A 12,356-nucleotide genomic window follows, 5' to 3' on the forward strand; every position below is an offset into this window, starting at 1 on the left:
AGATTGTTATGATCATCTTATCCATAGCAACAAATGAAAGTACACAGGTCTTGATTGAATGCCAAGGCTGCAGTTCAATCTAGGAAGGTTTGTCTGCTATTCATAAACTGCTTAAGATGTTTTCTTGTAGTTTGTGACATAAGCAGAACGCTTTGATTTGGTTTCTTTCTACAGCTCCATTTTCAGTCCGGCAGCACACATTACTCTGCGTACAAAACGATTGAACACCAGATTGCAGTTCAGGTAGGAAACGCAAGAGATTCTGAAGCTTGAATTGTCTATATGTAGGTCTCTTGTGTGTTTTATTCTCCGCCCCTTCCCCCAACCGAGATGATGATGATGATGATGATGATGATGGTGGTGGTGGTGATGGTGATGGTGGTGGTGGTGGTGATGGTGGTGGTGGTGATGGTGGTGGTGGTGGGGGGGGGTTGAATCACTGGGGGAGAAGGGGAGCAAAGGAGAGAGAAGCAGGAGAAATGCTGCTGAAATGATTTAGAGATAAGGAAAGAAAGAGAAGGCTGTGCTTATTGTTAAGAGTTTCTTGATCGGGCATAATGGGCACACAGACCCCAGCTTGACTACTGTTTTTCTTTGCTTAGGGAGGGATCTTGAATTGGGAGTAAAACGAGGTGGCACAATGTGAATGGGAAGGCTTAAGGGGAGAGGTGGGAGAGGAGGCCGTGCGACAGCCAGAGGGTTGTTTCTGGTGGATCAAAATCATGTTAAGTGGTGCTAAGAATATCTCTTTGGACCTGACCATCCTGAAATGTTGATTTCTCTTGGACCTGTCTATGTATGACACTAAATGTGCTGGAAGGGAAAGGCGACAGATCCCAGCTTCTGATGAGTGTCCTGTTTCCTGCTCACGTAGTACTTCCATTCTCTTAAATCCGAAGGCTAAACAAATCATGGACTAATATAGACTCGGAGCTGAACTGATGCCAGCAGAATGCAGTAGAGGAGGGAGAGCAGACTAATACGATTTTCGTCTGTCTGCCTGGCCTTGCTGGGATGGATGTACCTCATGGTGTAACTAATGGTACCAAAACTTCTTGAGTGTTCTGGCTTAACCCTTTGAAGGGATTCTCTTGAAACCGTTTGCTGTAGTGTTGAAGTCTAGCTGGAGAGCCTTCTTTTTCTGTGAGTTGATGTTGGTTTGTTAGATCATTTGTGTCATTCCATGACTTCTTTTCTGGGCAAGAGCCCTTGCAGATAACTTGTCTGTGTGTGTATATATATGTGTGTGTGTGTGTGTGTGTGTGTGTGTGTGTGTTTGTGTGTGTGTGTGTGTGGTCTTAGGTAGCTGCAGCCACAATGCATCTTTGTAGCTCTGTCATCTCAGTTCTGCATCTTCCTCGATAAGACTTCCGGATAGCTGTTTGCCCCAGATAAACGGAATTATTCCGCCAGTGAAAAGCATGAGTCAGCAGACATTTTTATTTGGTGCATTCCTAGTGTTTCTGTACTCATTTTCAGGCCACAGCAACTTATTTTAAAAATATTTGAGGCTGGGTGAGGTGGCTCACGCCTGTAATCCCAGCACTTTGGGAGGCTGAGGCGGGCGGATCACTTGAGGTCAGGAGTTCGAGACCAGCCTGGCTAACATGGTGAAACCCCATCTCTACTAAAAATATAAAAGTTAGCTCAGTGTGGTGGTGGGTGCCTGTAATCCCAGTTAATCAGGAGGCTGAGGCAGGAGAATCACTTGAACCCGGGAGGCGGAGGTTGCGGTGAGCCGAGATCACGCCACTGCACTCCAGCCTGGGTGACAAGAGTGAGACTCTGTCTAAAATATATTTTATATATATATATATATATTTTTTTTTTTTTTCTTGATTACTTCTGCGGTTGTGCCGCCAACCTTCTTATGTGTGTCTTTTGGGGGAAAGTGTGACTCTTGATTTTACCCTTCTCCACTCCTAACTGTTTCCAAGACTGACATGTCTTTAACTTGAGGCTGCAATTGTTCTTTTTGGCATGCTGCCCATTTGTCCCTCCTTCTTCCTTTTGATGGACAGCATAGTAAGTCTTGCTCCCAGAAAGTGCTTTAGATGCGGGACTTGGTTAGAGAACAAGCCCAAACCCTAACTCCTGGTGCCTGAGTGGATGTACAACTCTTGGTGAACGGGTGGATGTACCATGTCGAGGCCTCCTACATCTCGGGTAGTGCTGGAAAATCTTGTTGCCTGGGGTGTGGGAATTGTTGAGGTTGAATAGGATAGTGATCCTTATCTTGGTGTGGAAAGGCTGGCTGGGGCCATGTCACTGGGAGACTAGCCCAGACCAGACCAGCTGTTGTATCTTTACACCCGTTGCTGAAGTGCCCCTTGTTAGGCCGAGCAGTTCGTCTTTCTCCAAACCACCTGGCACGGTGCAGGCCATGTGAAGCTCTTTCTCAGGAGGAAGATGGAGTAAATTACAGAGCTCATTGTTTTGGAGGACTGAAACCATTACTATTCCTCCATGAACAGGTAGTATTGTTCTCTGCTTCTATTTGCTAAGGCTTGATGCCCATGTGGGCAAACAGAGAGACATTTTATTAGAGACCCAGCACCATGCTTTTGCAGTGTTCATTCTCCCTCAGTCTCTGCTAGACCCGCACAAGGCCAAGCTAAATGGCATCTAGCTCTAATTTTAGTTTGATCCTCAAAGGATAAATGGCAAAAAGCAAAACCAAAGAAGCAAAGGGAAAAGAAGGGGAAAGCTTAGACAAAATGAAATTGTTCCCAAAGTACATTGGGGAGCTCATAATCTTTTTGCTCTGGATGTAGCATAGAGCAGATATGTTCCTTTCGCTCCATTCTCCAACTTAAGGCTAAATGCAGCGTGATTGTCGGGGCAGAATTATTGTCCCCGGAAACTTAAAACTGTTTAACCTTAATAAATACTAGATTTCAATAGAAGCTGAGCTTGTTGCTCTCCTAAGCTACATCCTAAAATAACCCAGAGTACTATGACCCTGTGCATCACATTAGACTCATACGACTCATACTCTTTTCCCTTCCCATCCCTCCTGTAATCTCAGGACTCAGCCAAGCTCACTGTTTATATGAATGGCCTTGGGTGATTCTATAGATACGTCACTTTCTTATAAAAGGTTTGGACACAATAGCAGTTGCTATGTTTAGATCTTTCCTACTTATGACAGCCTCCTAGCTCCCCTTGGTTTTGAAAAGACAAGAGCAACTCAGATGGCCACGTTCTCCCAAAATGGATAACACAAATGAAACTAGAAAGAAAATTAAAAGTTTTTTTTTTTTTTTTGAGACGGAGTTTCGCTCTTTGTTGCCCAGGCTGGAGTGCAATGGCGCGATCTCAGATCACCGCAACCTCCGCCTCCCAGGTTCAAGTGATTCTCCTGCCTCAGCCTCCCGAGTAGCTGGGATTACAGGCATGTGCCACCACGCCCGGCTATTTTTGTATTTTTAGTGGAGATGGGGTTTCTCCATGTTGGTCAGGCTGGTCTCGAACTCCCGACCTCAGGTGATCCTCCTGCCTCGGCCTCCCAAAGTGCTGGGATTACAGGCGTGAGCCACCGCTCCTGGCCAAAAATTAAAAGATCTTTTAGAAAAGACACTGTTTTAAAATTCTGTTGACTTTTAAAATGTTTTATTGAAGTATAATATACATGTAACATAGTACACAGAACTTTAGTAGGGAGTAGAGAGGTGGATGAAGTTTTCCATATGTGAACGTCCATGAAACCATTACTCAGATCAATATATATAGAATGAGGTTGGGACATCTTTATTGTCAAGGGCCAGACACTAAATATTTTGGGCTTTTTGAGCCGCTCAGTCTCTGTTGCAACTACATTTGATCCTTGAATGGCACAACATGAGTTTGAACCACATAGATCCACTTAGACATGGATTTTCTTCTGCCTCTGAGACAGCAAGACCAACCCCTTCGCTTCCTTCTCTTCCTCCTCTTCCTCCTCAGCCAACTCATCCCAAAGACGGCAAGGATGAAGACCTTTATGATGATCCACTTCCACTTAATGAATAGTAAATATGTTTTCTTTATGATTTTCTTAATAACATTTTCTTTAGCTTACACTATTGTAAGAATACAGCATATAATATATACATAAATTATATATTAATTGACTGTTTATGTTATCGGTCAGGCTTCCAGTCAACAGTAGGCTATTAGTTAAGTTTTTGGGGAGTCAAAAGGTATACTCGGGTTTTCTTTTTCATTTTTTTTGAAATGGATTCTCACTCTGTCGCCCAGGCTGGAGTGCAGTGGCGTGATCTCGGCTCACTGCAACCTCCGCCTCCCAGGCTCAAGCAATTCTCCTACCTCAGCCTCGCTAGTAGCTGGGACTACGGGTACCTGCCACCACGTTCGGCTCATTTTTTTGTATTTTTAGTAGAGATGGGGTTTCACTGTGTTAGCCAGGATGGTCTCAATCTCCTGACCTCGTGATCTGGCCATTTGGCCTCCCAAAGTGCTGGGATTATAGGTGTGAGCCACTGGGCCTGACCTATACTCGGCTTTTCAACTGTGTGGGGGTTCGGTGTCCCTGGCCTGGGGGTTCAGGGGTCAACTGTACTCAGCGCTTCTATTGTGGTTTGAAAGCAGTCAATGATAAACCCAAAGGAATATATATATATATATATTCCTTGTTGTGTCTCAGTAAAACTTTATTTAGAAAAAAACAGGCAGTGGCTGTATTTGGTCCCAGAGGCTAACTTCTGATAAAGAGCTCCCCAGAAGTCTACCTTGTTTCCCCCTTTTTCCAGTTATTTGGCTTCTTCCTCTCTCCCCTGCCCCCACTGAAAAGTCTGTTAGTTTTATTTATCACTGTGGATTAGTTTTACCTGTTTTTTGACTTCATGTAAATGGAATCTTATAGAATGTACTGTTTCATGTCTGGCCACACTCAGCATATGTCTGTGAGTTTCATCCATGTTATTTTGGGTAGCAATGGTTTGCTCTTTTTCATGGCCAAGTAGTATTCCACTGATGAATATGCTTCAGTGCATGCATCCTTCCTACGTTGTTGGATATTTGGAGTGCTTCCAGTTTTTTTGCGATTATGAATAAAGTTCTAGTAACATTCTCCCACACATCTTTTGGGGAAACATATATTTCCATTTCTGTTTATACACCAAGAGTAGACTTGGAGGGGCATGGGGTAAATGTGTGTTTAGTCTTGCACTGACCTTCTGAGAGAGACTTGAGTGCTGGATTTGAGTATTGTCATTGCAACAGGGCCAGTAGTTGTTAGGTATGTGAGTGATACGTGTAGGGTGAGCAGTAAATTTATCTAGGTGTGATCAGAGGCCAATTGCCCAAGCTCCGGTGCAGGCCCCTTCATGCAGTGATTTGGCCTTTGGCCCCAGCTACTAGGAACTCCTCCCACTGTCTCCATTAACCTGGGAGGAGGACTAGCAGGCTGAATTCCAGAGGTGGACCCACATTGCAGATGTGTGTAAACAGAGCTGTCTCCCAGGAATGCCCTGCAGGTGATTGTAGATAATGTTTAGGCATCTCTATTGCCTTCATGAAGGAAGTCCTTCCAACACTCCTACTCTCAGCATTATTCCAAACCTATGAGCACTGTTGTGATGAAGGTCAAGACCCACAGAAGATGTTTCCCTTGGTTTTTGGAAGGGCTACTTCTGAGCCAATTAAGCCTTTGTTTTAAGAGCGTTTTGGCCAAAGGTTAATGTTTTAACACCAAGTCAGATGTGATTTAGGAAAAACCTCCACATGCAGCAAAAACAAACTGTGTAAACCTTTCTTGGTTGTTATTCTTTTTAGATTTGAAGTGGTTTGTGTGTGTGTGTGTGTGCATGTGCGTGCTTGTGCGTCCACACAAAGACAACTAGGAGAGGATCCAGAAGAAATGGACCATTTTATTTGTTTACACAGCTGAGGAGTGGATACTGTGCAGTGGGGGTTACTTTCCCTCTTGTTCTTAGGCTTGCAAGTTCCCATCTGAGCTTAACCAAAGCATAACCTTCTGCTTGGTCTTAGAACTCGTCCACCATGAATCAGTAAGGCCACCAGGACCCTCCTCCAGGGCCTGGGTGCTTTTTGGAGCCAAGGAGAGAAGAATACTAACTGGAGAGTGTCCTTACCCCATGTTGGCCACTTATTCCTGGATGTGAACTGGATGTTCAGTCTTGTCCGTGTCTTAACATTGTTAAGATTCCTGGGGTGCGTTGACACAGAGTCTGTGTCTGTGTCTGAGCAGACCCTTCATACTGTGATGAGCATGGCCAGAAATTAGTACCAGCGGACTGGCCCAGCATTGAAGAATGAGGTGGCAGTGTTTGCAGGGCGCTTGACTTTCTCCCACTTCAGGTTTTTGATGGGGGTCTCTTGTGTTCTGGGCCTTTCCTCTCACCCATCACAAGTTCCCTGGCCTTCTTGTTTTCATGAGGATTTGCTCTCTTGGCTGAGCAGCAGATCCAGGCTAAGTGAAGAACTCCTGGAAACAGGTTCAGCCCTTGGTGCAGTCACTTCCTCACGTTTCCTTTAGAGCTGTAGCAGACTTAGGCTGTGACATTTCATGTCCATTTTCCACGAAGGAATGAAGAATTAGAGAGAGATCATTTCACTAGAGTAGTTTGATAGAACCTGTGGATGGCAGGTAACTTGCTCAAGAGGTTCATTGACTTGCTATGGTGATGAGTTTTAGCCTAACTAGCTAATTTAAGTCCATACCTCAGAAGAATGTTCATTCATGAAAAATATTTGCATCTAATGTGTGCCAGGCCACTGGAGAATTCATCAGTGAGCAAAACAGACAAAAATCTCTTGCTCTCACCAAGCTTAAATTCTAGTGATATTTTAATATTAATTTTTAATATTTAAATTCTAGTGATACTGACTTATAAACACCCCGTTCCCAAACTGAGTTAGGTTTCCAGTGTAGTCCAGGAGTTAGATTTTCCTTTTCTTTTATTTTTTTGAGACAGAGCCTTGCTCTGTTGTCCAGGCTGGAGTTTTTCCTCTGCCTTGCTCTGTTGTCCAGGCTGAAGGTTTTTCCTCCGCCTCCCAGGTTTCAAGTGATTCCCGTGCCTCAGCCTTTTGAGTAGCTGGGATTACAGGTGTGCACCACCACACCAGGCTAATTTTTGTATTTTTAGTAAAGATGGGGGTTTCACCATGTTGGCCAGGCTGGTCTTGAACTCCTGACCTCAGATGATCCTCCTGCCTTGGCCTCCCAAAATGCTGGGATTACAGGTGTGAGCCACCACGCCCGGACAGGAGTTACTTTTTTTTTTTTTTGAGATGGAGTCTTGCTCTGTCACCCAGTCTGGCATGCAGTGGCGTGATGTCAGCTCACTGCAACCTCCACTTCCCGGGTTCAAGCAATTCTCCTGCCTCAGCCTCCTGAGTAGCTGGGACTACAGGTGTGTGCCACCACACCCAGCTAAGTTTTGTATTTTTAGTAGAGACGAGGTCTCACCATGTTGGCCAGGCTAGTCTCAAACTTCTGACCTCAGGTGATCCATCTGCCTCGGCCTCCCAAAGTGCTGGGATTACAGGTGTGAGCCACTGGGCCTGGCCGTCATTTTTTTCTTTCCTTTTTTTTTTGAAGCGGAGTCTCGCTCTATTTCCCAGGCTGGTGTGCAGTGGTGCGATCTTGGCTCACTGCAACCTCTGCCTCCTGAGTTCAAGGGATTCTCCTGCCTTAGCCTCCCGCTGGCCGTCATTTTTAATCAGGGTTGTGATTTTCAACCTATTGAAGCTTGAGAATTGCTGCCTTAGAGTCTTCTGAAACCAATCAATTGATCATTTATTGGCCGTCCCAGTCATTTTCACTAGCCAAATAAAAAATGAGGGCTGGCTAAGTACTACATTGGGATAATATTTTCTTATTTTGAATGAGAAATTGGACTGCCCTTATGTTCCAGTGAGTTTTTGAGGCCTTTATTTTCCCATTCTTATGTGAAGACAGCCAGATACTTTTGCAAAGCTTGAGAAAAAGCATTTGTTTATGGAAGAGTAGCTTGGACAATAAGGTGCTTAGACTTTGGGGTCAGAGGCAATAACAGTAGTTAGTATTAATAGCTGCTTATGCTTATTGAATTCTCTTGAGGGATCCAGTGTTAAATGCTTTTTGTGAATTATTATTACTATTTTGAGACAGGGTCTTACTCTGTCACCCAGGCTGGAGCACAGTGGTGTGATCATAGCTCACTGCAGCCTCGACCTCCCCGGGCTAAGGTGTTTCTCCCACCTCAGCCTCTTGAGTAGCTGGGACTACAGGTATGCATCACCACACCTGGCTAATTTTTGCATTTTTAGTGGAGATGGGGCTTCGCCATGTTGCCCAGGCTGGTCTCTAACTCCTGAGCTCAAGCTCTCCGCCTGCCTTAGCCTCCCAAAGTGCTGGGATTACAGGCGTGATCCACCGCGCCCAGCATATGTGAATTCTTTATTGATTCTTCATAACAACACAGAGGGAAATTTGAAAGGTGTAGTTACTGGTATTATCACCATTATCCTCATTTTGTAAATGAGGAAACAGATACCTGAGATATTTTGCCCAAGGCCAATTAGGATTCAAACCCAGACAGTGTGACTAGAGAGAGATTGTCCTACATAGGCTTATGGTAACTATTGCCTGCTCAAAGTAATGCTCACAGGGGTCTAGGGGTTCCCTTACAGCAGTGGCTACCAACCAGCCTTCTGGGCAACACACATAGGAATCACGTGGGACCTGGTAAAAAGTACAGAATCCTGGGTTCTACTCCTTGGAGATTCTCATTTAGGGACTAGGTCAGTGTTTCACAAGCTCAAGTATCACCTGGAGGGCACCCGGAGAGCAGACTGGGAATCCACCCCCAGGGTGTCAGGTTCTGTAAGCTTGGAACGGGTCCTGACATTTGGAAGCTTTTAATGCTGTGTTCCTTCTCTGGGGATAGCTCTTGGAGAACCACCGGACTAGGGCAAGGGTTCCCAGCTTGGACTGTTAGGTTATACTCACTCAGGAAGCATTTCAAACAATATTCAGCCCAGGCCCTGCCCTAGACCAACCGAGTCAGCATCTCTGGGGGTTGTGGCCTGTGTATCCCTGGGTTGCAAAAGCTTCCCAGCTTTTAGTGAGCAGGCCGGGTTGAGGCATCTGGTCTAGGGGATCCTGGAATCTGCTACCACTTCCCCACACTGGATGATTCTAATGCACACAGTCACACTAGAGAACAACTATTGTAAGCCTTTTTTATTGTTTATTTAATTTTAATTTTATTTATTTATTTATTTTTGAGATGGAGTCTCACTCTGTTGCCCAGGCTGGAGTACAGTGGTGCCATCTCGGCTCACTGCAACCTCTGCCTCCTGGGTTCAAGCTGTTCGCCTGCCTCAGCCTCCCAAGTATCTGAGATTACAGGTTCTTGCCACCACGCCCTGGCTAATTTTTGTATTTTTGGTAGATACGGGGTTTCACCATGTTGGCCAGGCTGGTCTTGAACCCTCACCTCAAGTAATCTGCCCGCCTTGGCCTCCCAAAGTACTGGGATTATAGGTGGGGGCCACTGCACCCTGCCAATTTTTAATTGTTTTGTAGAGACGGGTCTCACCTTGTTGCCCAGGCTGATACAGTCCATTTTAATAGGCAAGGAAACAGGTGCATGGAGGTGAATGGGTTGGTCCCAGTTCTTACCACTTGGTGGACACGGGACAAGACAAGAATCCAGGAGTCCAGTGCAGCTTTCTTTCAACACGGCTTTCTTTCTATCTTTCCAGGAGAGGTTATCATCTTGTCTAAGCCAATAGCAATTGGATTACATTGGCCAGATAAAATAAAACAATCTAGCTTTACCGTTTTTACTTATATCATTTTAAAACTTATATCTGTTTTAATTATATCATTGTATTTGTACGAGTTGAGATATTTGTATCTGTTCATTCTCCACCATATTAGGGCACTTAGTTCGGAAGAGGGCTGGTGAGGATACCAAGACAATGTCTGGTAGTCTTTAACTGGAACTACCAGAAAGAAAAAAACAACTGTCGTATCAGCCATACGTGTGCCTCTTATGGGCCACGGCAGGTGGGCCTTGAGGTCTGACCTATGGCAGTCAGCTGCTGGTATTTTCTTTTTTTTTGTTTTTGTTTTTGAGATGAGTCTCGCTCTGTTGCCCAGGCTGGAGTGCAGTGGCGCGATCTCGGATCACTGCCACTTCTGCCTCCTGGGTTCAAGCAATTCTCTGCCTCAGCCTCCCGAGTGGCTGGGATTACAGGTGCCTGCCACCATGCCCGGCTAATTTTTTTGTATTTTTAGTAGAGACGGGGTTTCACCATCTTGACCAGGCTGGTCTTGAACTCCTGACCTCATGATCCACCCACCTCGGCCTCCCAAAGTGCTGGGATTACAGGCATGAACCACCATGCCCGGCTGTCTGCTGGTATTTTCTTAGCATAACTTCATTTTGTAAATTCTACTTTATAATATTATTTTATAAAGTCCCTGAAAATCATGGAATTGTTTAGCTGAGCACAGAAATTTCTAAATGGGTTGTGACCAACATTTACAGGCTTATCAGGCTTAGTAGTTAATTTGTTTCTTGAGTTTGATTTGGTTGCATGGTATCAAATCCTGATCAAACAGATAAGTGGTTGCTTCTTTTTTTTTCCTTTTCTTTTTTTTTTACTGGTTTGCCTTGAAATCTTAGCATCCACTTCAGTTAAACAGAAATGGCATTACCTGTTCCCGGGGGTTCCACCAAAACCACTGGTTGGATGGTAGTGTGTTTAATAGTTAATGAATACTACATTGAAATGTAAAAATAAAGTTTAAAATTAGGTACGTGTACTATATTATCTCTATATTTATATGTTATAAAAAGAAACATTCACATCAAACATATGTGGAGTCTTTGAAGCATCTTCACAAAATCTTAGTGTTTTAAGGGGTGCAGCTAGGAAAATACTTGGTTATACCACATTCCACCCAGATTGAGGCTCGGTCTGGAAACTGGCATGTCTGTGTCTTTGGTTAGTAGTAGGGGCTGGATGAGATAGGATGACTTAATGCAGGACTTCTCAGCCTCAGCACTGTTGACATTTTGGGCTGGAGAATTCTTCGTTGCAGGGGACCATCCTGTGCATTGTAGGGTGTTTATTTTTAAATTTTATTTATTTTTATTTTTATTTGAGACAAGAGTCTCACTCTATTGCTTAGGCTGGAGTGCAGTGTTGCGATCTTGGATCACTGCAACTTCTGCCTCCTGGGTTCAAGGGATTCTCATACCTCAACCTCCCCAGTAGCTGGGATTATAGGTGTGCACCACCATGCTTGGCTAATTTTTGTATTTTCAGTAGAGATGAGGTTTCACCATGTTGGCCAGGCTGTTCTCAAACTCCTGACCTCAAGTGATCCGCCCGTCTCGGCCTCCCAAAGTGCTGGGATTACAGGCGTGAGCCGCCATGGTCGGCCTGTAGGGTGTTTATTTAGCACCATTCATTGACCTCTTCCCTCTTGATGCCACTGGCACCCAACAAAAATGTGACAACTGAAAATATCTCTAGACATTGCTGCATGTCCCCTGGGGATCAAAATCATCCCTTGGTTGAGAACCTCTGACTCAGTGTAATAGTTTAAAGCATGCATCCTACCATTGATATTATACTATATTACCTTTGCATTTTAAAGAAACAGGTACGAGTGGAGGTGAATAGTTCAGTTCCTGCTTCTGGAGTCAGGTATATCTATCTGGGTTTGAGTGTTGGCTCTGCTAAGCTTCAGTTTCCTAAATCTGTAAAATGGGGATAATGGCAGTACCTGTTTCTAGAGTTGGGAGATTAAACAAGGTAAGATATATAATGATCTGGGCAGTATGATGATACAGGGAAGGGTGCTTGATAAATGTAAGCTGCTATTTTTACCATTGAGGATTATGAAGTACTTGTTTGCACATTTAGAATATGCTTTATCCCGACATGCATTGTGTATTTTTTATTTCCTGTCAAGAGCATCACACATGATAAATTTGATAACTTGGACTATCTTTGCTGTGTAACAAAGATTTATGACTCCTATTCCTGTTGGTTGCTGTTTGCATTTCTCTTATGTCACTGAAAATTTTTTGCTGGGTCCTTGTTACATTTGACTAGAATATAAGCACTTCTGAAGGGCTAAGATTGTGTCTTACTCAGAGATTGTGTTTTACTCATATTTATATCCCTGTAGCACTATGCACTAATTTCCTGGGACATCGTAGGTGTACAACTAGGGGTGTGAATGTGTTTGAATATCTAATTGTGGGCAGAAAGGAAACAGTATATAAGTGAGATTGGGGTAGGTGTATATTAGAGGTAGCAAAGTGTGCTTTTAGAATTTTTAAATAACAGCCCCTTTTATAATATGAAAGACCAAAAATAATTTG

At 44.1% G+C, this 12,356-nt stretch overlaps 1 protein-coding gene across 47 annotated transcripts in view; it reads left to right on the plus strand.

Annotated features, from left to right (window-relative positions):
* The window catches only part of TCF7L2 (transcription factor 7 like 2), a 217,607-nt gene that overhangs the window by 14,184 nt on the left and 191,067 nt on the right, over positions 1-12,356 (plus strand). For 33 of the 47 annotated variants that reach the window (XM_034931505.4, XM_034931508.4, XM_034931482.3 and 30 more), the window contains exon 4: positions 175-243. The exons of the other annotated variants lie outside the window; for them this stretch is intronic. In XM_034931505.4, coding sequence (XP_034787396.1) covers positions 175-243 — 69 coding nt within the window. The remainder of the gene's footprint in view (positions 1-174; positions 244-12,356) is intronic. 47 annotated transcript variants of the gene reach the window in all.

This window comes from Pan paniscus, chromosome 8 (genome assembly GCF_029289425.2).
Source record: "Pan paniscus chromosome 8, NHGRI_mPanPan1-v2.0_pri, whole genome shotgun sequence".
Taxonomy (NCBI): Eukaryota; Metazoa; Chordata; class Mammalia; order Primates; family Hominidae; genus Pan; species Pan paniscus.